The 27,946-nt window shown below is 42.6% G+C and overlaps 1 protein-coding gene across 10 annotated transcripts in view; it reads left to right on the forward strand.

The window, feature by feature from the left end:
- Positions 1-27,508, forward strand: part of MAP4K4 (mitogen-activated protein kinase kinase kinase kinase 4) — a 170,727-nt gene extending 143,219 nt beyond the window's left edge. For 4 of the 10 annotated variants that reach the window (XM_055801333.1, XM_055801336.1, XM_055801340.1 and 1 more), the window contains 13 exons: positions 244-341; positions 1,639-1,814; positions 2,241-2,361; positions 3,531-3,722; positions 6,136-6,253; positions 6,522-6,692; positions 10,690-10,833; positions 16,102-16,236; positions 19,156-19,256; positions 20,009-20,158; positions 20,970-21,129; positions 23,365-23,504; positions 24,259-27,508. In XM_055801333.1, the coding sequence (XP_055657308.1) occupies positions 244-341; positions 1,639-1,814; positions 2,241-2,361; positions 3,531-3,722; positions 6,136-6,253; positions 6,522-6,692; positions 10,690-10,833; positions 16,102-16,236; positions 19,156-19,256; positions 20,009-20,158; positions 20,970-21,129; positions 23,365-23,504; positions 24,259-24,342 (1,790 nt within the window). In that variant the 3' untranslated portion in view covers positions 24,343-27,508. The remainder of the gene's footprint in view (positions 1-243; positions 342-1,638; positions 1,815-2,240; positions 2,362-3,530; positions 3,723-6,135; positions 6,254-6,521; positions 6,693-10,689; positions 10,834-16,101; positions 16,237-19,155; positions 19,257-20,008; positions 20,159-20,969; positions 21,130-23,364; positions 23,505-24,258) is intronic. The other 6 variants (XM_055801338.1, XM_055801341.1, XM_055801343.1 and 3 more) reach the window with 3 other exon arrangements.
- Positions 27,509-27,946: the final 438 nt, after the last annotated feature.

The raw sequence follows: 27,946 nt of genomic DNA on the forward strand, positions 1-27,946 counted from the left end.
CAGCTGCACCTATACAGATCAGAGCTTACAATGGTTTTTTTTTGTATAGTCCTTCAGGGACAATGTAGTAGTGAATCAGTGAAACCTAGGTCTTGTTGTCAGGCACTGCCTGATAGCCTTCTCACCTCTCTTCCCCACTTAGAGGGTGGAAGACTTAATTCTTAGTGAGGTAAGAAAACATACTTTAGTTCCCTGCTTAATCTGTTTTGTTCTGTGTTCCCTTCGGGGTCTTGACACATGCAGCATCATCCAAATCAGAGGGTTCACCATCGCAGCGTCATGAAAGTGCACCTAAAAAGCCTGAAGAGAAAAAAGAAGTTTTCAGACCTATCAAGCCTGCTGTAAGTTGCATCCACTTTCCCCTGTCCTCTCTCACTTTCAGGTAGGCCCACAAAAAGTACAGTGTGGGCTTCCATTTACGGTGCCATTGGGGGTGAACTTCAGCTTGGGTTGGTGTTTGTATGTGTGGGCCTAGCAGCATGTCCTGGGCTCTGCAGTTTCCTGCACATATCACAGTACTTTGAGCATTAGAATTTGCTCTGCTTCTGGAATTGATTTCTGCTCTCTGGTCTTCTTTCTTCTAACCTTTGCCTTTCTCTTTCAATCCTGTGCTTCCTTCCTGGGGCTGGACCAATGATTGTACATTTGACCTGAATGTGCCAATGCTGGGCTGAATGGTGCAGGGAGAAGTGGTAAGACCTTAAATTGTTGCTATTTTCTGTGAAAGATTTCTGACATTTTGAAGAAAATCTGACTGCTGTTACCATTGATTACAGCTCTATGTCAGGTTGTATCTGGGGAGTCACAGTGGGTTTTCACTTTATTTCCAACTTGCCTTAAAACTTTTTTCTCCTGTCGTTACGACACTGCACTAGCACCCAAATCTGTCAGTTAAAGCTGCTTTCTTAAAGAAACATAGAGGTTGGTTCTTCACTTCTGGTAGCATAATGTGTGAAGTATTTGCCATAAACTGTGTTCAGTTAAATAAAGCATAGCTACACAATTGTGAGCAGATTGCACTGACTGCAAACCTGGTTTGCCCAAACTCCAAGCTGCAGACAGAAAAGCATCTTATGTCCCATACTGTTTGACAGTTGTGTGTGACTGAGCTGGTGCTAGTGAATCTGACTTCTCAGGTGAACTCCTTAGTGCGGATCCATGCAACTGGAAATGCATCAGAAGGTTCCCAGGAGATCCGCTCTCTGTGAACTGTGCCTTGGGTGGCTCACTAAGTCTCAGGATCTTTCCTGCTACCTTGCTGCCTAGATTTCTTGTGGTGGATGCTATCGACCTGTGAAGTTTAGGAAAACGAACCGTGACATTCAGCCACTGTGTGAGAGTGGGACCAGGTGCTTGTTCATGTCCTTCAGATGGTATAATGGGATAAACTGAAGTCATATCAGGATAGTCTGGATTCAGAGTGTGCACATTTTTCTGTATATATGCAAGGCATCCTTAGGTTGACTTTCTTGATGCTTTTATTTATCAGAAAGTGAGTTTTGGTAACTATCAGGAATGAATAAATCAGAGGAAAGAATACTGCTGGGTCTATGGAAACACAACAGTGGACAAGTTTGTCTTGCAAATTCTTATCATCTCTTCCTTGCAACATCATTTTGTTCCTCCCTCTCCCATCAGGATTTAACTGCATTGGCAAAGGAACTGCGAGCGGTAGAGGATGTGCGACCTCCACATAAAGTAACAGATTACTCATCTTCAAGTGAGGAGTCAGGGACAACAGATGAGGAAGATGATGACATGGAGCAAGAAGGAGCAGATGAATCTACTTCTGGACCAGATGATGTCCGAGCAGTGTTAGTTCTTTTAATGGTGTTTTGCCTTTTTTTTTTTTTTTTTTCTCCCTTTTAGGGGGTTGAATGAAAAGGAGACGTTGGTATTTTGGCTTGTGTGTTAGTTCTTTCAGCTTACAACAATCTATGAGCAAGACATAACAGCCTTGTACATTCACATTTTCAAACACTGAGAGTAATCTTTTCAAAAAGTAGGCTTCTATAAATTATGTCCTTTCCCTCTTCTCCCTTGATCCATTATAAAACAAGAAGTGGTGTTAAACTCCTGACTTCTGTTTTTTTATAGAGAAGGTTTTCTAGACAGGTTATGTAAATATTGCACACTGGTAACAACAGAGATTAATTTTGAGTGTGGCTCAGTGCGGGGTAGTGAAAGTTAGGGCACAAGTGCTGTTGCCTCATTCCAGTTATTTCTTCTCTGGTAACTAGGTCAACGTTGAACTTGAGCAATGGTGAAACAGAGTCAGTGAAAACCATGATTGTCCATGATGATGTGGAGAGTGAACCTGCCTTGACTCCTTCAAAGGAGGGCACCTTAATTGTCCGACAGGTATTGCTTTTCCTTCCCTGTGCAGTGCTGCACCTTTTCTGTGCTCATTAACCCACTCGCTCATTCACCCATGCTGTTTCTACATTATATTTGTTGTTTGTATTATCAAGACACAGCTGTAGTGATTTTTCAGAAGAGCAAGATGTTTGATGCATGCAAAGAGGAGAGTAGCCTTTCACCCCTTGCTTCTGTTTTGCATGCTTTCCAGTGACACCCATGGCAGCACCATGCAGAGTACCTCAAAGTCTGTGGGAGAGAAGGGTAGAAAAGCTGCAGGTGTGTGGAGCAAGTGTCTGGAGCAAGAACTTAGTTTACTTTTACCATAGACCCAAATGTGGCTCTCAGGAGTAGGGCTGGGAGGGAGGCTGGGGAGGAGGCATTCAAGGTTTTTCTAAATTGTTTTGAACCTGTAGTTGAGGGCATACAGACCACCCAGATAACATACACACACACTCGTACATACAAAGTTCATGCAATGGTTAGTGTGGGGGAACGGAGAAGCAAAATAGATGGTGAGGCAGAAAATGCAGACAGAGCTAGAGCACTGTGTTGACTGTGAAAATATCGCATTCTTGTGCCTCTGAAAGATGATTCCCTGCTTTTAAATGAGCTCGTATGTTAATGAGTGTGCTAGCTTATAGGAGTTTCCTTGGTAATCGCATTTCTGAATTTCATAACTGAATGTCAGTTTCTTAATTGAGCCCTCTGGTTTGAAAATCAAGATGTCATGCTTATTGTTTTAAATAGTTAGCTGAAGGCATTCACCAGACAGTCCAAGCTCCTATCTGTATAGGATTTAAGTTAGTTTCAAACAAAACAATAGAGGAAGAAGTCCTCTCCCCGCCCCCAAAAATGTACTTGTCCACATTGTGGTGGAAGACTTGCCAGCACAGTTACTCTTCTGTTAATTAACTGGCTGTGCGAGTTAACCACATGAACTAAGCTTTTGCCTACCAGAAGAGGTGGGAATTTGCTGAATTTTCGTAGCTCTGCCCACTTTCCCTTTCCATCCAGGCATCAAGGCATGGATTATCAGCTTACTTTAAAAAATAAATTAAACAAAAAATGTAAAAAAGGTAGGAAGCGAGGGAGAGAAGGAGAGAGGTTGTTAGGGATATAGACCTTTAAGCAGCACTTGAGCAAGACAAGTGTGCCTGTTTTTTCTACAGAGTACAGTTGACAAAAAGCGTGCCAGCCATCATGAGAGCAATGGCTTTGCCGGTCGCATTCACCTCTTGCCAGATCTCTTACAGCAAAGCCATTCCTCCTCCACTTCCTCCACCTCCTCCTCCCCATCCTCCAGCCAGCCGACACCCACCATGTCCCCACAGACACCCCAGGACAAGCTAACTACTAATGAGGTATGTCTTACACCACAGCTGGCTGCTTTCGTAGGGTTATAGCAGCATTGCCTAGTAGCTAGTTTGCAAAGGAACTCCAGCCAATCTCCCCTGCTTTTTTTTTCTGTCACCTTTTTCCCACCCCTCAAATAACACATTTCAGTTCTGTGTAAGAAGCCCTTAACTCTAGAGCAGTCCCATGCCAAACTTGCCAGTTTACTATTTTTGCTTCCTCATAGTGAGTCATTAATTGCATGGCATTTGTTTTAAACTAAACTTGACTACCGCGTTTTCAAGCCAATACTCTTTTTGTAAATTCTGTTTTATTCTGGGAGTAGGCTAATTGCAAGCAGTGTGCCTCTTAAAAATTAGCCGTTAAGTTTGTCTTTGTTAGTAAAGGCTGGGCTGGTAACTCCGCACCTATGAGGAGCTGCTTGTGGAAACTCACCCTTCGGGAGAGGAGGCGGCTGTGGAGGGGTTTTGCTCTTTAAAGCTTGCCATATGGGCTGGGTGAACAAACCAGGTGTTGCCCGGGAGGGTTGTAAAAGCCTGGGGTATTGTTGCTTTGGAATAATGACTGGAGGAAAATCTTTGGGTTTTTTCCAAGTATGTGGGTACTCTGAAAAGCAGCTGTGTAAAGATGACTGTTCTCCACCAGCGCTGGTTGTGTCCAGGTGGAGGAGCAAGGCTTCGCCATGGGAGAAGCTCCCTCTTGCTGTCACTGTCATGGGCTGATCCGGGGATGGTGCCTTCCCTTACCAAGTGCTGGTGGGCAAACCTGGTCCTTCATGTGTATGCAACTGCTTGCAGCAGAGGAGATGCACACGTGTGAATGAAGGGTGTCATTCACCCCTTACATACATCCATTACGCCCTAGCTGTAAGCAAGGAAGGAGCCCAGTGTAGTGGCTCCAGTCCTAGCTGAGTGGACAGCCTGGCTTTTGGGAGAGCCTCTTTCAGTATGCAAGCAGGAGTGGTACAGGGGGAGTAAAACTCGGTGCAAAGAAACTGATGCTTCTCAGGAGTGCCATGTTGCCATGTAGGCATGCAAGTGCTGTGATGAGGAGAAGCTGCAGTGAGCTGGGTAGGCTGATGGCAGCGCTTGTGTTTACCGCAGGATCAAGAATGCTCTGAACCACGTAGCAGGAGGGTGCGTGGGAGGGTTTCCTCCTGGAAATTCAGTTAGCATAATACAATTTTCAGCTATGCTTCATTGGTCTTTGATCTTTCTAAAAGCACACTCTTATAGGTTACAGAGATCAGTCGATTGATCCAGTGATATGCTTGCTCATTACTTTGATCTAAGCAATAAATAAGCAGGGTTCAGTTAACTCAGCTTGGGAAGTGGAGGCTGTGGCAGTGGCTGGTGGCGAAGGAGCCTTTCAGTATTGAGCTGTGCAGAGGAATGATACACTCCTAAGATTCCTTGCTGGTTTTTCTGTAGAGAGCAGAGGCTTAGAAAGATCAGAGGCTGAAGATAAGTTGATGATAAAGAAGGGTCTCTAACTACGTTTGTGTAAAGCTGAGCAAAACCCCAGTACTACTTGATATAACTTACCTACATGCACGCCCTTCATATATATACTTTTTTTCCCCACTTGTCCCGTTCTGCTTCAGTATGCAATCTTGTCACTGTAATACTAAACTGGCAAGGGTTTTTAAGTCATTCCATTTCCACTTTTAACAGTTCATTGTTTCACTTGTCTTCTTTTCTTTATGTTTTTTCATGTTTAGACCACATAACTTGGCAAGCATCAGTGATTTTATCCACTACATATTCATAGCTTCATATCACCGTTTGCTACACCTTCCACACTAATGAGCCCCTTTGTTCGATACAGGTTTAATATGTTGCTTTGTCAAATAAAGGTGGAAGAACCTGCTGCAGCTTTCTGGCAAGAGGCTCAGTTTAAACAAAATAGGGAGAACGAACAGTAGTGGACATTGAAACATAATCCATCGTAGAAGTGAATGCTTGATCCCAGATGGTTCTGATTTTGTTGTACAAGCCAAGACATCAAACTTCATAGTTTATTAAACTAGCTCACATTAGGAGATACTTCATAAATTCAAAAATTGTAGATAGTGGACAGCTTGCAGATAAGATAGCATATGTACATTCAAGCAGATTTTTAAAAAAAGAGATATTCCCTCGCTTTGTGCCTGATTGTAGTGGCCAGTCCTTAAAAATCTTTGCTAGCAGCTGAGATGACAGGGATGACAATTTAGCTAATTACATTTCGCTGTAACGTGTGCAGTGTGCATATGGTCTAGTTCAGGTGTGGTGCCTGCAGTGCGTTGTGTATCTTTAAAGGAGGTATAAAAGCTTGGGGAAGCTCTGTAGCATAATTCTGTAGTGACTTAAAAATGTTGGTTGTTGTTATCCATGCTTTTTATTGTCATTAATATTAATAAAGTTGAAATTTACGTTGCAGACTCAGTCCGCTAGTAACACACTCCAGAAACACAAATCTTCCTCCTCCTTTACACCTTTTATAGACCCCAGATTACTACAGATTTCTCCATCTAGTGGGACAACTGTGACTTCTGTGGGTAAGTAAAGTAGCCGAAGACGACAATTGAAAAAGGGTTCAGTGACTTCAGTGGCTCTTTAAAGTACTTACAAATGTTACCATCATGCTTTTTATTTGATTTGCAATGGATTGCATAGTTTATTTCTTTTTCCATTTACATTTCTTACAAAAAGAAAGACTTGCTCAGTATTCTCAATTACTGATATGGGTTGTATGGTGTAAAGAATTTATGGCCAGAATTTAGCACTTGAGGGATATTACATGCGCTTTACTTTTCTTCTTTTCAGTAGGATTTTCTAGTGAAGCAATGAGATCAGAGGCAATAAGGCAAGACCCTACGCGGAAAGGATCAGTTGTCAATGTGAATCCCACAAATACACGGCCACAGAGTGATACCCCAGAGATTCGCAAATACAAGAAGAGATTCAATTCTGAGATACTGTGTGCTGCCTTATGGGGTAATGCAAGCCTGTTTCTCCCTTGCGTCCTGCACTTTTGAAGTGCACGTGTGCCAGTGTGACCATACAGTCTTTGAGAATGTATCTGTGAAACCTTAGCTCTTTCTCTGCATTTATTCAATGCTCGTTTAAATCTTTCTGTTGCAAGAGTTGATCGTTATTGGTTTTTATAGTATGTTGCTTCTGCTTTGATATAATTTCCCACTGCTGTATACATGCTTCTGATGGCACAGTTAAGATTTTATTCAGCTGATCAGGATGTCTTTTTCAGCTCTATTAACTCCTGCTAGTACATGTCTTGCAGCTTTTGGGAGCTTGTAGTCATCTTTACATTGTATATCTGGTGCACACAGGGTATTTCTTTTGAAAAATAATGATTTTTTTGAGCCTTTTGCTAATGTATTGTTGTGGAGCTTGATTAAGATGTGTTTCGTAAGTTGACTTTCCACCTCAGTCATCAGTTTATGTAGGAAGGAAGAGGAAAGAGAAGGGTAGGAAGGACATCTTCCACTGTGAGTCTATGACTTGGTCTTGTTAAGAGTAGTTAGTGCAGAGAGAAGCTGGGTATGGGATGTCACTTGACCAAGTGTGTCTGGCCTTCTTGTCATAAGGGATAATTTATGTCAGTGTCAGTTAGTCAGGAATCTGTGCTGGTGAAAGGCTTGGAGCAGTGCCTGTGATATGGAATCACTGCTGCAACACCCAGCAAAAGCTTTTCTCTGCTGTGTCATTTCTTTCTAGGCCAGAATCTATGGGGCCATCTGAATTTTTTCATTATCTAGATGTTAACAGATGATGCTTATGTATGTTTTGTACATATTTATCTAGTATCCCTAAACTTGACAGACATTAAACATGCATGAATATCATTTTAAAAACTGTGAAGAGAGTTGGCCATTCCCCTGAGTCACAGGATGATTGTATGGGTAACACAGTGCACTTCTCTTGTTTACATCTTCACAGCTCTTTACAAGGCCTTAGTTCTCTTTTGAGGTTATTTCCAGCATTTCTTGTTTCTCAGAACAGCACTGTTGTCCTGTCCCTCTTGCCTGCAAAGCCATGCCAATTAAATAGCCCTCCCGACATGTTATCTTCCTGTCTGCTGTTTTCTTTGCTTCCAGAATTTACTGGTAAGAATTTTTACCCCAATGCTGTTTCTGCATGTATTCATGTGAGTAAGAGTTGTGCAAATGTAAACTTCCAGGCTATGAGAGGGCGAAGGCAGAGAGAAATCATACAGGATCAGTAAAGATGACTCATAATTTCTCTGATCTGCTTTGTTTTGCCAGTAGCAATTTGTGTTAATGGTTTTATGTTTCTTTGATCTATGTATCAGACTGTTACGGTGATTTGAAGTATAGGTGTTAAATCCTAGAGGTGTTTTACAGCTGTAACAAAGCACTTCCTTGTTCAACAATTAGGGCCAAACTGATGGTGATGCAAGCTGGTACACATGCTTATTTCTTGATAAGGTTTAGCTTCCTTTACCCTTAAGCAAATTAAGCCATTTCATGGTGATGTTTCTTAATCAAAAAGAAGGGGGCTTGCTTTGTTTTGCTTTGCCTTTACCAGTTATCTGGCAGGTTTCTGACTGCATTAGGTCTGTGATGCTGTTTCTTCTAGTTCTAAGTGGTGATAGTCAATGGTAACGACATGGATGCAGTAGCATAGATTTTTACACCCAGCCTCCACAGAGAGCCTGTACTTTTTCAGGAAGCATTTCCATTTGTTTGAAAAAACAGAACTGCTTAATTGTAGGGTGGTGGTACACAACAACAGTGCCTGCATTTTAAAGTACAGGCACTTCTTGCCACCAGTGTGTAGTACCTCATTAGTTTCATCTCAAAATGCATATAGCTAAGGGAAGGGGTTGGGGATGGGCACACATGTAAACTCGAAGCAGAAACACCTGCACCACAAAGGCAGCAGAGGAAGAGATGGGGGTGGAGGTGGGAGCAGTTGAGCCCTGATGCACAAAGAGGGAAAGGGACCCTGGGGGAGCAGTGTGCATGTGGCTTGCTTTGAATTGTAATCCACTCTGGAAAAAAAATACAAAAATACGTGCCAAAGCTGAATCACTTACGGCTTTAGTCAATGGATCCTGGAGCTGCAGTAGGGAGACTGACTCAGTACTGCGTGCTTTGTTGGCTGGTTAGGTGCTGCTGCAGCCTGTGCCGAGCCCTGACTCAGTCCGCCGTGCCTTGTTCTCCCTGCCTTCTTCTGCCACTTCCCACTTTGAGGGTATCTCCCAGTATGGGAGATGGGTCAGTGTCTAATGTGTAATGCGCCTGGAGGTTGTGGGATGGGATCCAGCGGGTGCAGACCAGTGTGGGGGATGCAGAAGCAGGAGGAGGGCAGAAAGGGGACGGAGGGAGGTATCATCAGCTGAAGGAGAGCATGGGAAGGTGGCAGGCCCTCTTCCAAGACATGCTGTGTGCCTGGTGGCATCTGTGGTCTTTCCTGCCTGGAGGAGGCAGAGGAGTATTGGAGCAGCAAGTCTGAGCAAAGAGACGTGATGGTTTCTGGGGAGTGCTGTGACCTCTGAAGTTTCCTTACTGAAAAGACGAGAGAGGAAAATTGGAGATACGCAGTGTGGTGTCTGACCTTTCCATGTGCTACGTCTGTTTTTCTCACCCAGCCAGAAGTTTTTCAGACTGCTGCAGCACCAGCAGCTCAGGCCCCTTCCCCATCATTACCTCCTCCTGGCTGTCGCTCTGCTCCCCTCTAACATTCTGCCCCTTTGGGAGACACCTTGTGCCCCGTGGGTCCGGGTGACTGTGCCCTCCCTTTTGGAAACCACTCCCATGCCTGGTAGCCAGGACGGTGTTTAGGTAGCGTTCCTCATCCTTGTGAGCAATGCCCTTTTTTGATACTGTGAGAAGGGATGCCGCTGCTAGAGATGCAGACTGCACCGAGTTAGACTCCTGTGCTCTGAGCCCACGTGCTGCGCTAGAGAAGGTTCATCCATTGGCACCAGTAAAGTTATATCTGGGCGTTAATTGTCTGACTAGGGATTAAGGCCATTAAGCAGTATCATTGTGATCATCTTGTGTGCATTTTGCTTTTCTTACTTCATTGTTTTATTATGCTTAAGAATGACAAGTTTTATGTTGGGATCGCAACCTAGAAGTCTAATAAAGGGAGTCATGCATTTGGTTTGATTTCCATTCCCTGCACTGTATCTGACCTGTCTCTGCACAGTTTGTGTTTCCTGGAGTGAAACACTGTTGCAAATAAATAGTTACAAAATAACTATTAGTGATAATACATTAATAGATTTTTAAAACCTAGTCTAATATATTTTAAAAAGTAAAAAAGTATTTGATTTTAAATACTGAGGTTTGTGGGCTCTTGGAAAGTGTTCCAGTGGATGTTTGGACCTTTGTGTAAAGAAACTGGCCTACTGACTTTTCTTGTCTGTATTTGCTTCGTCTTTAGGAGAAATCTGTGGATACACAAGATTACTGTAATTCCTCTGGTTTTACCATTCAGATGGAAAAGATAGTAGGGGAAGCTGAGGACCAACCCTGTGCCGATCCTTTTACAGGAGGGCTGTACCACAATCTGTTTCTCCCAGTGGAGACCAAGCCCCTACCACTGGTTTTTTTGCAATGTTCTTGTCAAGAGCATCCTTATAAGAACCCTCTTACCAACAGCTAATAATCTTCCGAATATATAAGTGGGTACCACTTTGTGCCTCACCTCTCCTCCAACATTAGCATGCCTTTCTGTTTAGGAATTGGTGCTCTAGAAAACTCTCCATGGTCTACCAGTCTGTCACTCCCCTGAGCACTGCAACTGGTTGTCAGTAGTCACGGTGGGCAGGTAATTTAGGAAGCCTCTACATCATGAGATCTTTTAGGCTGCGGGCAGCTGAGACCCAACCAGCAGTGTTTAGACCTGCTTGAAACAAGACAGTTGCTATATCAAGCATCAGTTTATCAGAATGTGTGGAAAATCTGCTTGCTAACTTGATCTTTGGTTTTGTTTTTTGTAGGAGTGAACTTGTTAGTGGGAACAGAAAGTGGTCTGATGCTGCTAGACAGAAGTGGTCAGGGGAAGGTTTATCCACTCATCAATCGAAGAAGATTCCAGCAGATGGATGTACTTGAAGGGCTGAATGTCTTGGTGACAATTTCTGGTAAAGTTAACTGTTCATCATGATTTTTTCTGCCATCTGGCATGGCATGGCAGAAAGGTTTTCTTGGCAGCCTGTGTGTTGGGGGGGGGGGGGGAAGTCTTGACTTCACTGAAGTCAGTGGGTTTTCCATCATTTCATCTGAGTCTACAGTTTGTTAATTTAAGTGAATCATTTTCCACACAATACTTTGTGCCTGCTTGCCCCCTGTCCTTCCTTGTGTGGGAATGCTGCACCGGTTACCGGTTTAAGGGAAATGTCTGGCTTTGTTTGTTGGGTCAGTGTTTGGGAGCTGTAAATTAATGCTTTGTGAAGTTTGTAAAAATGGCATTCTTTCCCTCTGTCGTGATTACTTTCAGCCTGGCCTCTTTCTAACCAAAACATGATTTGCTTTTTAGGTTTAAAGACATCTTTTGTGTTAAAATCTGTAGAACGGGAAACACTCTTGCAAGTAGGAAAATAAGAGTGATGTGCACTGAGTGTGTGTGTATGAGAGGGGACTGCAATGTGTACATATTGTGGACATTACCAGTGTGAGAAGGCAGATAGGTGCCGGTTTTGGCCTTGTCTCTCACTGGGTGCAACTGCAGATGGCAGAGCAATGGGAGATGAAGGGTGGTGGTGATTGTTGTTTATTTTGTGTGCACTGATGAAAAAGGTGTTTTATGAAGCTTGAGGTTCCAGACTCTGTGGCTCCAGAGAGTTACTGTATAAGGGCATCCTGCTGTTAAGCAACTTGACGTGGTGCACTGTTGATCTTTCTTCACAAGTTATCGTTCATCCATTCACCTTCCTTTTGGTTTGTTTGTGAAATCAGCCTTTGCTATACTGCTCATGTGTGACAGAGAGAGGATGTTAAATGAGGTTTCTCACAGTGGCCCCTGTGATGTTGTTCAGAGCCACCCAGAATTTTCTTGAGGCTCCAGAACTGCTCTGACTCCACTGGCTCTCCCAAAACTTGTGCAAAAGGACACACGCTTAGACAATTGAATGCAATTTCATGTAAGCTGTTTGAAAAGCACCTTTTGGTAGAATTTATTCTGTAGTAGACCTTGTAAACAAAAATATTGTATAATCCGACTTGCATAAAATCTGTTGTTTTGAAGCATCTCTACACAGACAACAGGCATCTGTGATTCAATCTTGTGTGTAATTGTTTTAGGTTTATTTACGTTTGCGTCAGTCAAGATCTGAGTACCCTGACACATCCGTTTTCTTTGTTTCCTTCAAAACTATTGCTTCCTCCGTGGAGACACACTACATTAACCCTTAGATCAGCTGATTTTTGTCTAGTTTATACCTTCATCTCTGTCTCATCTCCTCCATTTTATGGAGTACAAGGCAGGAAAGAGGCATCCCTGCCCACTGAGAGGCAGGGCTGGGGGAGCATACTCAGCGAAACCATGATGTCGTTATGCCGGGGCTCCTCCTTATATTCCTCTTGGCTTCTGCACTGCAGTTCTCAATTTAAGCTACACTCGTGATGGACTTTCTTTAGTGTCTTTTTATTTGCAGTGAGTTGCTCTACCTCTCCAGGCAAACAAGGAATGCTGAAATAAGGTAGTCTTTCTACAAATGGTCTGTTTTGGCATATTGGTTATGGAGTTGCCTCTGAGCTTCATCCCAGGACTGCTGCCACTTTGCTGGGTTGACTCCCTACAGTGCACTTGGCTGTATGCTCCCTTGACTTTTTCAGGAAGTGATGTGCTGACAGTAGTGAGGATTGAAAGGTGTCACCACGTTGTGCCAAGAAATTGCAGTGCATTAGGATTTCGAGGGGATTGACACTTAGAATTGCTTTTGGTACGCACTCTTGAGTCTCAAAACCTGAAATCAGTTCTTTCCCCAATTTATATCTAAAATACAAACCTTTTTGACAACAAAGCTTTTGATACTGAGATACTGAGCTGCTGGTACAAGAAAGCTTTGCAGGTCAAAACAGAATAGCACGTTGGTTCTTCGGTTCATACTGTTGGGAGGCAAAACCAGTTTTGGCTGCTCACGTAATTGAGTGCTGAGAGTTGTTAAAATGCTGGAGGAGAGAGCAGCAACGTGCATACAGAACATGCTCCACTTGTGGCTCCCTGAGGGTTTTGCCAGCCCAACTGGCTGATGGTGGCACTTGAGAAGGTAAGAAGGGGTGACAGAGTAGAAGAACTGGTTGGAATCTGCCTGCTTAATAATTAAAACCCACAGCAACAGTAAAACCAAAAACTCAATACAGGAAGAGGGACTTTACATTTGAAACTATGCGTGTGGGAGAATCAGAGCCAGGAGTTATCCAAGTCACTGACTGATCAGTTCCTTTGATGACTGGAGCAGGGTTTTCTTTCTTATTTCAAGACCATAACAATTAGACCGAAAAAACCCCAACCAACACCCCACCCAGATTTTTGAGACCTGTTTAAATTGACTGGTAAAGATTTAGAAGCAGAAAGATCTCATCCCCCCACTCCCAATATGAACATTAAGAGCAGCATGACTTGTTGAAATACACGCGTAGCCGTTTATATAACTAACCAGCCCTGCTCTTTTCATGTCAGGCTGCTGAAAAGCAGAGGAATTTCCTGTCTTGTGACTTTCCTTGTGGTCTAGACACTAAAACACAATGGAAACACACTTGAGATATCTCTCTGTTGTTGTTTTGAAAAATGTTTCTGGCTGGAGAGAAATACCCTGGTATACATCATGTGAAAAAAAAAAAAAAAAAAAGCCACGTGCTGGGAAATTCCCATGTGTACTGCTCATCCTGAGTCTTCAAGTTTGACTAAGCAACCAGGGAAGCTAAAGCCATGAAAACAGCTGAGACAGAAGTTGTCTCCCAGTGGGCAGGGTCTTGTGATGGTTTTTAAAACATTCAGTGCTTGTACTGACCTTGAGCCCTCTGAGCTCTTCCTTGTCCAGAACTGCAGTGCCTTCTGGTTTGGACTATATTCCCTGTTCTTCAGTGTTTCGAAAACATGCCTTGTGGTTATTGTTTTCAGTAATTTCATGGGAGGACCTTTCCTTTGTCAGATGTGGGACTTCTGAAAATATTGTTTCTTGCTCTAGTTCGTTTTCCAAATTTTTAGAAAGCTACGGGAGTGGTGGGGTTTTATCCTTTTATGAAACATGGCTTCATAAATATGAAGTCAGGCAATAAATCAGAGTGCTCATTTACTGCCAAATCTGCTGTCACATTTGTGATGTGGATAAAGAAAGGGTGGTGCAGTGTTACTTCACATTTCATTTCGTGCCATCAGAGCAGAGGGGCTTTTAAAATCAAACAGCAGGTCCAGTGTTTGAAAATGGGTCTCCAATTCCACTTCAAACCTAAGCCCAGTTAACAAATTTTTGACTTTGAAACTGCCTCTTTTCCTCCTGCCCTTCTCCATCCAAGTAATCATAAAAAGTTCTTTTGGACCATGCATCTTTGTAATAGAACAGTCTGTGGCTCTGGATTCCATGGAGCAGTCTATTTGCAAGCTGTGGTTCCCCGTGTGCTGCCCCAATCGCTGCAGCTGTTTTTCCCGAGGATCTTTTCTGTGCAGGGATCCCCTGCCATCAGGGTAAAGGCTCTGTGCTGGCTCCAGGACCCCAGTGTGGAGCTGGCTCCACACAGCAGGATGGTCTCGATGCTTGGGCTTCATGTCCTGCTGCAGCGAGTACCCCGATACTGTACACCCATCCCTGTCCCTGAAATGAGCAACCGGCTGCGAATTGATCCATCAGTAGGCATCGTGTGAAAACTTTAAATACAAATTGAAGACATCAGCTAAACTCTATAGCTGGATCTGGCTGGCAGGCTGCCAGCTGGGTCATCCTGACAGGTCGTGGCTTTCTGCTGTGTAGACCTGCGCTGTATCACTTGGCCAGCCCAGCACTGACCGCAGTACAGGTCAGCTATCTTCCTCTGAGCTCCAGGGGCCACAAAACATTGTCCATAGTCACATGGCTGCCTCATTGCGGCTGGTGAAGCACCAGCATGGAGCTGTTCCACTGACACGATGAGTCCCTGAGAACATCTCCTGTTTCCTTTCCTTGCACAGAGACTTAGTTGGGCCTTATTAATGGCTCCTAGTGAAAGCAGGGGTGATCTCTCTTCCTTGCCTCCAGCTGTATCTGTGGGACTGTAATGGCTTAAGGCAGCAAAGCAGCTGGGGAGGGAGGATGCAAGCTTTGACTATGTGTGTTTAGGGCCACTTTTTGGCTAGTTCAGCAAATGCTTCATAGGCCGTTAGTTTTAAGGAATCGCTGATAAATTTTATCTTGAACCTGGCTCTGCATTCGAAGAGGCCTTCTCATTGAGAGTGAAGAGCTTGAGCTGTATTTTGATGACCATGGCAGATGCATTGTCAGTTGAAGATAGGGCAGTCTGAGCAAGTAGATTCTCTCACCTGTGGAGAAGAAACACCTCTTGCAGCTTCTGTGTGCAGCTTCTTAAGCATTGCACCCCTTGCAGCACAAGGGAAGGGCTGCTGACAAAGCAGTTGTCAGCTTTTGGCAAGCAGATGAAGTTTGCATGGACCATGTGAAATTCTCTCACTGCAATTAGAGTTATTGAACGTTTTTCCTTACAACAGAACTGGTGTAAAGAGTTTCAGTAGTGAAATTGTTTAGTGCTATTGTTTGGTGTGGTTTTCCACCAGGGGAATAATGAACAATCTTAATAAAACTTGACCAGTTTGTGTCTCTGTGGATGATATAAGAGGTGGAAACATCCTGGTCACTACCTGGGAAGGATTTGTAAAATACATTTCATCACCATATTCTTCCTCACTTTAGCTTCCTCCATTCAAACTAGTTTTACTGTCTTCTGATAGCTGTATAGATAATTTCAGGCCTCAAATTCCATCCTGCTGCTCTCCTACAGTTTTGTGTGAAAAGACCTGTTCTGACTCAGCTATATATGTATATATATTTAATCTCAGTGCATGACTGTCTGGTGCTTTTGTTGTGGGAGTATAACCCTTTTCTAATAAAGGTTGTTTGCATCCTAAGAACCAGACAATCAAAGAGCTGTTCCCTTGGGTTCATCATTTTATGTTCATGTGGTATTACCGTGTGTCTCTGTCATTGATTATCAGGAAAGTGTGTGGTTGGGTGGAGTCTGGAGTAAAGCTATTGTGGATGTAAAAACTGGGGGGAGATGAGATCTCTATGGTTGTAGCAGCAGTTTCCCTTTCATTGTTACATAGGTTTGCTCTGCAGGGCTTTCTGTTTGCTTGGGCAGGGTTTTTTGCACTTAACCTTCCTATGGAGATAAACCATTATTTTTCATTTTGTGGCCAGGTAAGAAGAACAAGTTGCGAGTTTACTATTTGTCCTGGTTAAGGAATAAAATCCTTCACAACGACCCTGAAGTAGAAAAGAAACAGGGCTGGACGACAGTGGGTGACTTGGAAGGCTGTGTGCACTACAAAGTTGGTGAGTAGTGAGTACAGTAATAAAATCGTCGGGATAAAAGCTGGCTGAGAAAGGGAACTGCAGTGCTTGTAGCTGCTAGGTTTAAGGTCCGGTTTTATTTCTAGCTGTCTTCCCTATCCCTCGGGGAGAACTTTTCCAGCAAAGCATCAGAATAGATGGCAAGTTACTGGATTAAGCTGAAGATGGGAGAGGTTTTGCAGTGGAATGCTGGGCTGTGAACTGAAGCAGGTGCAGATCCCCGTCTGTCTTCTTCCTGTAGTGGATGCAGCTTCCAGGAGAGTGCTAATATGGACAGTGAGGGCTGGTAAAGTTTCGCCACCTCTGTTAGACCCTTTGGGTAACAGAGGGACTGTTGTCAACCAGCAGCTGTTCTCTTCACCAACAGGTTTCCCTGATCTTTTACTATGATGAAGTCACATGTCTTTAATGTAAATTTTAAAGACTGGCGCAGGGCGGGGGAAAGGAAAAAAAGAAAGAGAGTGGGAGGAAAAAGCAAGGCCAGCTAGTGCACGAGCTTTGGGGAGGCGTCTGGGAACAGAAGCATATGTTTAACTTCAAGATGATTCATTGATTCCCCTTAGCTTACAAAATTTCCTAATGCCGTCTCAGACGCACTGCAGTACAGTTATGGGATGAAGTGTGTTTTCATTAGGCAGGTGCCTTCTGAGTGGTTTTAAGTGATTTAAATGGATTTGCTGTAGGAACTTCCACCAGAACTAGTGGAAGGAAGCATGTAGCATTTGCAGTCAGCAGGGTATGCAGTGAGCCTGCTGCCCTGCAGGTGGGGATGTGAACCGAGAGCTCTGTCTCCTGCTTCGGTTTCATGAGGCATCTTAATGGGCACTGGATGTTGCCTTTGATTTGGTTTTCTCCTAAGAGCCAGTTCAGTTCCTTTCCAGCTGTGTCAGTCAGTGTGGAGCAGCAGCAATTGGGCTGAGCTCAGTCTCCTCCTGTCATGCCTGTGCTCTCAGAAAAACCTGCTAGTGGGGCGTAATCAATAATGATGGCATTAAGTGACTGCTGAACCAGAAGCTTGACCCTGAAAACAATTAATAATGTACTCCTCTGGTATCATACCCCAGGGTGTCAGCAGCATAATGAAGTGGCCTGGTAACAATACATTAACAGCTATTCAAAGGAGGATTTCCAGCAGGGAAGCATCTGAAACAAAGAGCATTCTATTCCAGATGAAGAGGGGTTTGTTATCCTGGGCTGCAGCCTGGCACTGAACTTCCCTCTGAGCCATAGATGTACAGTAGACTTCTTCAGGTAGTGAGAGGCCTCTTTGACAGCTGCGCTTCAGTTCCCAAGAAGGATGAACTCTGCCAATAGCTGGGCTTGCAGTCTGGAGGCTGCCACCGAGGCAGCTGGCACCGATCACTTCCTTGTCTCTGATGCAACAGGGGTCTCAGATGTCAGGGTGAAGTGGTATTTATGGATCTTGGTTGCTTCAGGCAACTTTTGGCTCCTCTGAAGAATAAATTGCTCTTTTGAAACTTAAGATTTGGGTGAATTCCCAGATAGCATCCAGAGCAAAGAATGAGGTTTGTCAGAGATTCTTTTTCACAGATAAGGTGGTTTTGTTCAACACCCTCCTCTTCCCTGAGAAAAAATTCCAAGAAGTCTTGTAAGCTAGACAAGACTGAACAAAAGCTCTGTTTTTTAGTCAGTACAGCTGTGGAGGTTGAGACTTTTTTTCGTCTGTTGAAAAAGTGTAAAGTCCTTTAACACTTAGAATTCAGTAGTCTTGCTTTCCTGCAGAGTAAAAAGAGAGCAAGTAGTAGCTTTGTCTCCCTGCTGCCTACCAAGAGACAGCAACTGCAGGCTTGTACAGTAGTAAGGCATCTAAAAGACATTAGAATAGTATTTATTAAAGGAAGCGTTCATCTCAGAAGCCAGAGATTTTCACTTCTGCTTTGTTTCAAAGTCAGTTATGGTTGGGACGAAGGTGCATAGAATTACTCATTTTTTTGGAAAAGTGTCATATTCCCCTAAAACGTGGAGTAAAGAGATTGCAGAAACCTCCAGAGGTTTCTCAGTGTCAGTGTCATCTAAATAATGCTAATATTTTTTTCTCTCACTAAAAAGAGTGCTGGAAACATGTTAACAAACCTCAGTATTTGGAAGTCCCCATGATCTGTTCCTTCCCTAATCCGGATGGCAGCTGGTAATGCAGATCCTGCAACACTTCTGGAATGGCCATTTCTAGATTTTATCAGTCCCCAGTTGAGAACAGTAGTAGTGAACAGGGCTTTCTCATGGTTAATTGAGCTAGCTGTTTGAATGTGGCAGCAGAGATATATTCGAGCATTTGTGGATCAGATTATGTTATGACACCTTATTTCTTATAAATTCTGTGGACTTGGTTTTTTTCAAATGAGTTATCTCAGACTTTAGGGACAAAGGCAAGTGCTCAGCTTTCAAACTTGCCTGTTTTCTTTTGAAATGCACTTCTTTCTTAAGTTTTTATCAGTTCCTTCTTTTCTTTTCCTTTCCTCTGGGGAATTTTGCCAATAGCTCAAAATACACTGCCAGTGCTGTGACTGGAACTGCCAACACACTCTGCCCACAGTCATAGCCTTCTTTTATTGGAAATGTCCCTGTCTGAAAACTGATTTTCTTTTCTTGATGAGTAAGCACTGTCTAATGTGGAAAAAAATAAGTGTAAATATATGTGTACCGACTAGGTAATTTGAAACATGGTGACAGGTTCAGTTACTGATAAAAGTAATGATTTTTTTGGCTTAAATGTGTCAAAATACTTAACTACATAGAATTAACAATCCTAAAATGCAGTGTTACTAAAAACCTCCCAATGTATGTAAATATGGAGAGATATTGTCATCATCTGCTTTCCTGAAGTAATTGGAATGACTTTGGAATGACTGCTGAATTCTTTTTTGTTTTGTTTGATTTCAGTAAAATACGAGAGAATCAAGTTCTTGGTAATTGCATTGAAGAGTTCTGTGGAAGTCTATGCATGGGCACCAAAGCCATACCATAAATTTATGGCCTTTAAGGTAACAGTATATTTCAACTATACATAGGATTTTCTCACAGCCAGTTGCAGTTACCCCTTTTACAAAAATGTACTGACATTCTTTCATGGCCATATTACAAGTTCTTTGGTAAATCTCCATTAACTTCGTATTGTATTTTAATTTAGGAATGTTTGTAGCTCTAAAAGGCAATACACTTAAAGTTCTAAATTGTAACTGAGCATAAACTAATAATCAGAATTGCACAATATCACAACTGTCTGTTTCATCTCTATAAATAAAACATGAGACAGAGAGACATGAACTGAGTCTAAACATCTTCATCTGAGCAGAGTAAGTCCTTAAGTGATACTCAGCATTGGTTGGGGTTTTTTTTGAACATGGCAAGAATGAAGTTAGTTGGCTTGGTATAATTACCAGACTGATTTACAGGCAATCAGTTACTGTTGGTTGTGCAGATTGTTTTTTATTAAGAACTCTCTTCCCCAAAGTTCAGGGCAATTTGACACTAGTGTTTACTTCAAACCAACTTCAGACCAACTGAAGTAAACCCCACAGAAAATAGCTTACAATATTATATGATTGAAATGCAACAGGTTGCAGAGTAATCTGTCCTTTTCCATGAGACATGTGTTAGCCTAACTGGTCTGGTGGATGGGGGCCAGAGGGATGTGGGAGGAATAAACCAATAATATGTGCATTAAAGCTTGTTTCTAGAAAACCCACTGTGGTTCTAAGCAGTAAAGTAAATCTCACTGATGGTTGTCTCACAGTCGTTTGGAGAATTGGTACATAAGCCATTGCTGGTGGATCTAACCGTAGAAGAGGGTCAGAGACTAAAAGTGATCTATGGCTCCTGCGCTGGCTTCCATGCTGTTGATGTGGATTCAGGATCGGTCTATGATATTTATCTACCAACACATGTAAGAGCTACTGCTGGGGTCCGTTTTTTTCTTTCTTTCTGGTCCACCCCCATTCCCCTGCCCCTTTTCTTCCTCAGGTGACCATCATGTCACACTGTCCCTGTGGGTCACTGCCAGATGCTGGCAGCAGTAAACTGGGTGGGGGGATCTGAGCAGATGCTACCACCTGCGTGTAGGGGCTTGTGCCTCCCTGTCAGTCCTCTCCTTGTGGTCAGTATGTCTACACAGTTGGGAGCTGCCCACTTAGATCTGATGTGGGCCAACTTAACTGTTTCAGGGGTAGCAGCTAAGTGGCTGAGTGCATTACAATGCCGGGCAGAGGCTGTAAGGTGGTGGTACAAATAACACAATAGCCCACTGATGAGAGGGTTGGCAAAAGCCAGATGGCCTTAGCTACCAAGGTTTCCTGTTGTTCGTTGTACGCAGAGGTGTCAGATGGGGCTGCAGTGTGTGATACCCCTCCCCAAGCACTATTCACTACAGTGCAGAGGTCTGAGGTTTGCATCTGGGCTGCTTGCCTCAGGATGCCCTTTCTGCCCATGGAAAGAAATGGGCACTTCTACAGAGAAGTTAATCTTTCCCATTTTTAGATGTCTGCCTTAAGATGAGAGGATTTTTGCCCCAAGGGTTTACAGGTCTTTGTTGTCACTGTGTAAGGTGTCTAGCTCAGGGGGAGCAGAGCTAACGCTTCTGAAATGAGTGAATCCCCTATCTGCTGTCAGCCAAAATCAAAAATCACCCAGCCCTTTCTCCCATCACAGGCTCTTTGGCATTAAAACAAAAGGCTTCCTCTTCTGTTCTGTCCCCATAGATCCAGAGCAGTATCCAACCTCATGCAATCATCATTCTCCCAAACACTGATGGGATGGAGCTGCTGGTCTGCTACGAGGATGAAGGAGTTTATGTCAACACTTATGGAAGGATAACCAAGGATGTGGTTCTGCAGTGGGGAGAAATGCCAACTTCAGTTGGTAAGTGCCCCTGGCAAATCATGTATGATGTGCTGTTAGGGAGCGTGAGTGTGTGCACATGAGCAGAAGGAAGGTGCATCGGGTTTGACTTCAGATTCAGAAGCAGTGATGCTGTAGTATTCCTGGAAAACAGTGCAAACTGGGGAGTAATCATATGGATCTGTTTTGTGCTGAGTTTTTAAGAACAGTGTGCCAACAAGCAGGTTGTGGAGTTCAGGAATGAAAAACTCACTGGGGCTTCTGTAAACTACTGCAGAATTTTTGCTAGAGAGCCACAAAGTTAGAATCATAGAGTATCTTAAATTGGAAGGGACCCATAAGGATCAAGTCCAACCCCCTGCTCCTTGCCTAAGCCTTACTAAAAAAAATTGCAGTCTTTATACATGGTAAAAAGTCTAAAAACATGAGTGAAGTCCACCGTGATGGTTCAAATCCAAATGGCATATAAAAGAAACAAAGAATTGTTTGGGAAGAGTTGTGGGAACTGTTCAGTATAAAGCCATGTAAGGTGGCAGATGGGTAAGATATCATCGTGGGTAATTCTATACAGATAACAGTCTGTATATCTGATCTGATGTGTGTACTTTAATTCCCCTGCAGATTGCTCATCTATCCTAGCGTCATAATGCTCCCACATCTCTCCAGCTCAAAATAAGGTAGTTTCGAGAGTGGGAGCAATGGGTGTGGTAAAATGGGCACAGATTTGTTACGGACACAAGTACGCATCAGGATCCCTCTTACTGCCTGTGCTGCTGTATTTCAGTGCTGAGTGTAGCATGGGCTGTGGTCACACCTGCCTTTTGTTGGGCAAGCACATTGCATTTTACATGCTTTGGAATGGATGCACATATTGAGAGATGACCGCTGGTAGCTCTTCAAGGAACACGAACAGTAATGGAAGAGGAAATTTAAAGAGGCTTTATGCAAAACATTTTCACTCCTGTGGTGATTAACTCTCAACCAGATCTAAAAGCAAGCAGAATTTATCAGCTAGCAAATTGCAGAGCCTTTGGGGACTGGAATGCCTGTGAAGTAAATGGCACTGAGGCAGCTGACACCACCTGAATACCTCATCTCACAATTTTTAGAAGCTATTTGTCCCAGTTACCACTAGTGACATATTTAAAAATAAAATAATTTCCAGTATAATGTTATATATACAATGTTACGGGTGTACAATATACTGTAGTAGATTATTTGATTTGATATCACTGAAAATTAATATGAAAAAATTATATAAAAAGGAAGTACTGCAAAATTAAATATTTTTTATTTTTGCTTGCTAAGAGCTATTGTTCTTCTATTTTTTCTTTTAAGTATGTATGAAAATCAGAGGCAACAGCTTATTCTTCATTAAGCTCCCATATGTTATTTTTGGCAGCATTCCTAAGACTATCCATCAAATTGCTTTTTGAATATACCTTTTCATAATGCTGATGACTTCCCCTTTATTTGAATTTTGTACTGCTCTCAAGAACAGATTGTTTTCCTCATGCTACTACTAATCTGTTTTCCCCCAGTGACACTCTAGGGAAAAATGCTTGATTTTTCCTTTATTTGTGCACAAAGGAAAGCAGTATAATAAATAACAGTATTTCCGCTCGGAGAGCTTAATATGAACCTCTTCTGAGATATACAGAATGCTTTTCAGATCAATTGGCTTTCTCAAGGAGATCAGTTTTTTGAAGTATCACTCCTATTAAAGCAGGCTAGCTCATTTTTTTCCTAGTTTCCCCTTTCCGTCTCCTCTTTCTCTGTTTTTGCTGACAAACTCCTTCAAGGGGGAGAAATAATGCCATAGACACAGAGCTGGTGCTGGGGACATACTAGAGCGGATGGGTTTAGTCTGTTTAAACCTTGGATTCTGCTTTCTCCTTGTCAACACCTAACTAGCCTGTCTGCCAAACTTGGGAGAAAAAGTCTCTAAAAACTCAATGTTCCTTCCCTTTAATTGAAGGTTGTAAATTTCCCTTTGTGTCCTGAATGCTCAGGGAAGTAGTATATAACATCAAAGACCCATGGGGAAATGTAAAAAAAAAAAAAAAAAAAAAAAAAATTTTTAGGCATCATGAAGGTGCTGAAGACAGAAATAGCACTCTGAACGTGTAAGTTAGCATACGCACATGCAGGTAATTTTTAACTAGGGTGTGTGAGTATATTCCTCTGCTTCTTCAGTTCCTCCATGTTGCCCTCTACCTGTCCTAATGGGCTGTTTGCTGTGTTTTCTTTCCAAAGCGTACATCCGATCCAACCAGATTATGGGCTGGGGAGAAAAAGCTATTGAAATACGATCGGTGGAAACTGGACACTTGGACGGTGTGTTCATGCACAAAAGGGCACAAAGACTTAAGTTCTTATGTGAACGCAATGACAAGGTATAATTCTATCCCCCACCCCCAGTTTGTTGCTAAGGTGATAAACATGTACTTTAACTGGGCGCTCGGGTTGGGTTGACCCTGACCAGCAGCCAAACACCCACCCAGCCTCTCGCTCACTCCTCTTTCCCATGGGGTGGGGAGAAAACAGAAGGAAGGTGAAAAGACTCATAGATCAGGATAAATACAGTTTAGTAAGCACAGCAAAAGCTGCATATGCAAGCCAGGCAAAATAAGGAGTTAATTCACAACCTCCCATTGGCAGGCAGATGTCCAGCCGCTTCCCAGGAAGCAGTGCTTCAGCACATGTAATGCTTGCTTGGGAAGACAAATGTCATCGCCCCAGTGTCCCCCCTGTCCTCTCCCTTCCCCTAAGCTTTTATTGCTGAGCATGATTGTATATGTTGTGGGACATCCCTTTGGTCAGTTTGGGTCAGCTGTCCCAGCATTGTCTCCTCACGGCCTTTTGCACATCCCCAGGCCACTGGCCTTTGAGGGGTGAGGGGGCTGGAGAGAAAGCCTTGGTGCTGGGCAAGCGTGGTTTAGCAGTAGCCAAAACACTGGTGTGTTAACAACGCTGTTCAGCCACAAATGCAAAGCCCAACACCATATGGGCTACTGTGAAGAACATCAACTCCACCCCCGCCAGACCCAGCACAGCACTGCAATTGCACTGTAAAATCAGGGACAGTGAAGGCAACTTAGAGCCGCTGCTGTCCTACCTGTTGAATTTACCAGTCTCTTTTCTTTGCAGGTTTTCTTTGCCTCCGTACGGTCAGGTGGAAGCAGTCAAGTCTATTTCATGACCCTTGGCAGGACTTCTCTTCTGAGCTGGTAGAAGTGGTGGGCTTTGGCGAGGAATTGCTGACATCCAGAGTCTGAGATCTTCATAACTTGGAATTATTTTCAACTGGAGTACAGACCTGCACTAATGCAGCACTCTGTGTAAATGTGTGTGCAGGCATCACTGGTGTTAGGTTTCTTTTTGTTTTTCAACCGAGGCTGCGATGCAGCTGGTGCTGTAAAGATATTGCCATCAGGTGCTACAATGTCTTTGAGATTTGGGATCATGCTAGAAAGCTACAGGTCGTCTTTTCCCTTCAGCTCCAGGATTCCTAGGCTTTGAAGGACTCTGTGTGTTAGTGTTAAAACAGAGGGGGGTGGGGAAAAAGGAAGAAAAAAGGACAGACTTACCATGAACATGCTGTTGAGTGGACAGGAGGCAGGCAAGAGAAGGTGAGAAGTGGTGTAGAGAGTTAGACTGGCTGAAACAGAGGGCAGATCTAGTCTAGTAATGTTAACGATGTATTTAATTGACATTTCTTTTTTGTAATGTGAGAATATGTGGACAAAGAGGAAGGTGCAGGTTTTAAGAAGTTAATATTTATAAAATGTGAAAGACACAGTGACTAGGATAACTTCTTCTTGGGGACAGGGAGGGTGGGAAGGGGCTGGGGGTGGAATTCTTGGGTTTTTTTTGTTTCTGCCGTTTTATTTTGGCCTGGCCAATAACTTTAGTCATTTTCTGTGTACCAGGTATTGCCTGAAACATGTGCAGATAAAAAAAAGAAAAAAAAAAAAAAAAAGAAAAAAGGAAAAAATTTTCATTTTCTATAATGATTCTGTGTTAGGCCAGAACTTGGTTATGTCACAGTATTAGCACTGCCTCAGTTAAAGGTTTAATTTTTGTTTAAACCTAGAAGTGCAACAACAGTTTTACCACAGTCTGCACTCGCAGAACTAAAAAAAAAAAAGAAAAAAAAAAAAAAAAGAAAAAAAAAGAGAGAAATAAAATCCAAACTACATATGTTTATTTTTTGTGCCTACCTCATTGTTTTTAATGCATAAAATAAAAGAGGTGGTTTAGTTTATACATTTTTAGATGAAAACCATTAATGTCTAATTTAATCTTAATACCAAAACTACCAGATTGAAAGGTTTCTGACTGTTATTGCATAGCATGTTTCAGCAGGAGGAGAGAGTGGTCCGTTGGGGCAATAGTGGTAGCGGTATGGCAGTGAGACACTGATTAATGTAATTTGCTTACAAAATTTGGTGAAGCAAGCATTTTTTTAAACCAGTTTCATCCTTAATAGAAGTCTGAATTTAGCCTAAAACCAGAGGTTTCACTCTTTTAACACGTGGGCTTAGTAACAGGCAGGTAAAAATAACTAGGCTAGTTCTATAAACTGTTAAATGATGTAGGAAACATTTTGGGGCGGTGATGTTTTTCTTTTTTAAGAATGCAATGCACTAAAAACTCTTTTAAGAATGTAGTTAATACTGCTTATTCATAAAAACAGCGTATACCTGTGTTTAGATGTAAGATCCCAGCTCTGGCTTTTTTTCTTTCTTTTTTTTTAAAAGTCAGTTTTATTTTATGAATAAGTTCTGACATTTGTAATAAATGTCTTAAGAGTAATAATTTGTTAAATGGCTACATGTTCATTACTTGAGAAACCTTGAGTGTATAATAATCTGTTGGTGTTGTAATAATGCACAGTGTCACAATTCAGCCATTTTCCTTTTTGTTTTCACTACTTTTTATTTTTTTTTTAATTCCTTCAGTGGGGTACTTTGTTGACAGCTGCCTTAAGCTGTTCATTCAGTGAACAGGCTCTCAGTGTTTCATGGGCTTTGTCTTCTGCTGCGGTTAACTTTCCTTCATGGCATGACAGGTAGGGCTTTTTAAACACGTAGTCTTCAACTCAGTCAAACCGATGGCTCAAGCGACTGCTCACACAATCAATTAAGAGCCAAGAGCGCCAGGCGTGCAAAGCTCAGACTCGACAGACCCTTCTTTTGGTGTCAAATCTGACTGCTGTAAATCCTTCAATCCCAATCAGCGTTGCTGCTGAAGACTCTCCTTCAAACATCGTAGACAGTTGAAAAGCGAGCGGTAAATGCGTACCGCCAGCGCATGCGTGTGCACACAACACCCCACACCCCCCGCCCCCCAAAAGAGTCAAAACTCAAGAAAGCCTTACATTTGCTGGCGGAGGAATACTTAAAACTATTTTTTTTTTTTTAATTATTTGTATGACTTTTGGATAGCGTTGAAGGTGAAGGATGTGTTCTTTTCAGGCCCAGTGTGGTCAGCCAGAAGAACGATCAACCTTTTGTACTATATTGAACTAAAGAGGACTCGGAAATGCGATGTGCTGGTAGATGTGGGTGTAATCACACAGCTGCCCTGTAGTGTAGTTTGCTGAAGCCGATTCGATCGAATGTCAGTCTGCGTGATTTGAATCTTCCAACGCTATGTGGTCAAAAATTAATCTAGTCCTTGAAAGCTGATGCTATTCACCTAGAGGAAGATGCTCCAGTACTGTAGGGATGCCCAGGTCATGGATACGTGCTGTTGAAGTTTTGAGGCTCCGGGGGAGGGGAATCTCCTTCCTTCGGTGGGGCTGCCCGCCTGGCAGCTGCTGCCTCCACAGAAGTGCCAACATGGCAAGGTAAAAACAGTATTACGAAACCACTACGTATACCAACATAAAACTCTTCAAACAGTGCTTTTGTAAGCAAAGAAGAAAAGAAAAGCTCCTAGGTTTAGTTTTAAGCTTTAATAAGTAATAATTTTCTGTATCTTTAAGTCAAAGTAACCCTAACTTGTATGACTGCAGTGTTTTTATTTTTTATCTTATGCACATGTTATGTTGGAGAAAATGTTTACAAAAATGGTTTTGTTACACTAATGTGCATCACATATTTATGGTTTATTTGAAAGTGATTTTTGTGGGTTTTTTAGTTTTTCATAGTAGTAGTAGTAGTACACTTTTTGTGATTTATAACCCCAAACTCTGCTGATTATAAAGATGCTAAACAATAATACAAAATGACAAACTGCATTAAAATTACTAATCGTAGAGCTGCAAAGCAGACTGGTGACAAGTAAAACACTCAGCCTTTTTTTTGCAGTGCTATCTAACTTGTCTTCTGTGTATTATGGAAATTACTGTTTTTTCCCCGTTTTTCCTTAAATAAAGTCAAATTGACACCTATTGTATGTGGAAAGTATTTTCAGTATCTGCTGGCTGCAGAAATCAAGCTGCATGTTGCCTAGTTGCATGTATCAGAAGAACAAAAGCCTTATTGTCAAATCTCATAATTTTAGAGACTTTGACAATAAATGTGGGCTTTTGAGGGCTTTTTTGTTGTTGTTTTTTTTCTTTTTCTAAAGCCCTACCTCCTGGTGCAGTTGCTCTTGAGAATTACCATTTTCCTTTTAAAGAAAAAAAGCTAAAAGCTTAGAAAAATTAGCAAGCATCCAGTAGTTCAGAAAGAAGAAGTCGCACAAAGGAGAGCCTGTGTGTGCTGTGAACGTGCCCTCCCACCACACCGCTTTCAAGGCACGTGATTTTTCCGAGCTGGTGATACTTATTGCTGAGAGAGTGCAATGAATGAGAGTCCTGAGACAGATTTTCACACGGTGTAAAAGC

This window comes from Falco peregrinus, chromosome 4 (genome assembly GCF_023634155.1).
Source record: "Falco peregrinus isolate bFalPer1 chromosome 4, bFalPer1.pri, whole genome shotgun sequence".
In the NCBI taxonomy this organism is placed as follows: Eukaryota; Metazoa; Chordata; class Aves; order Falconiformes; family Falconidae; genus Falco; species Falco peregrinus.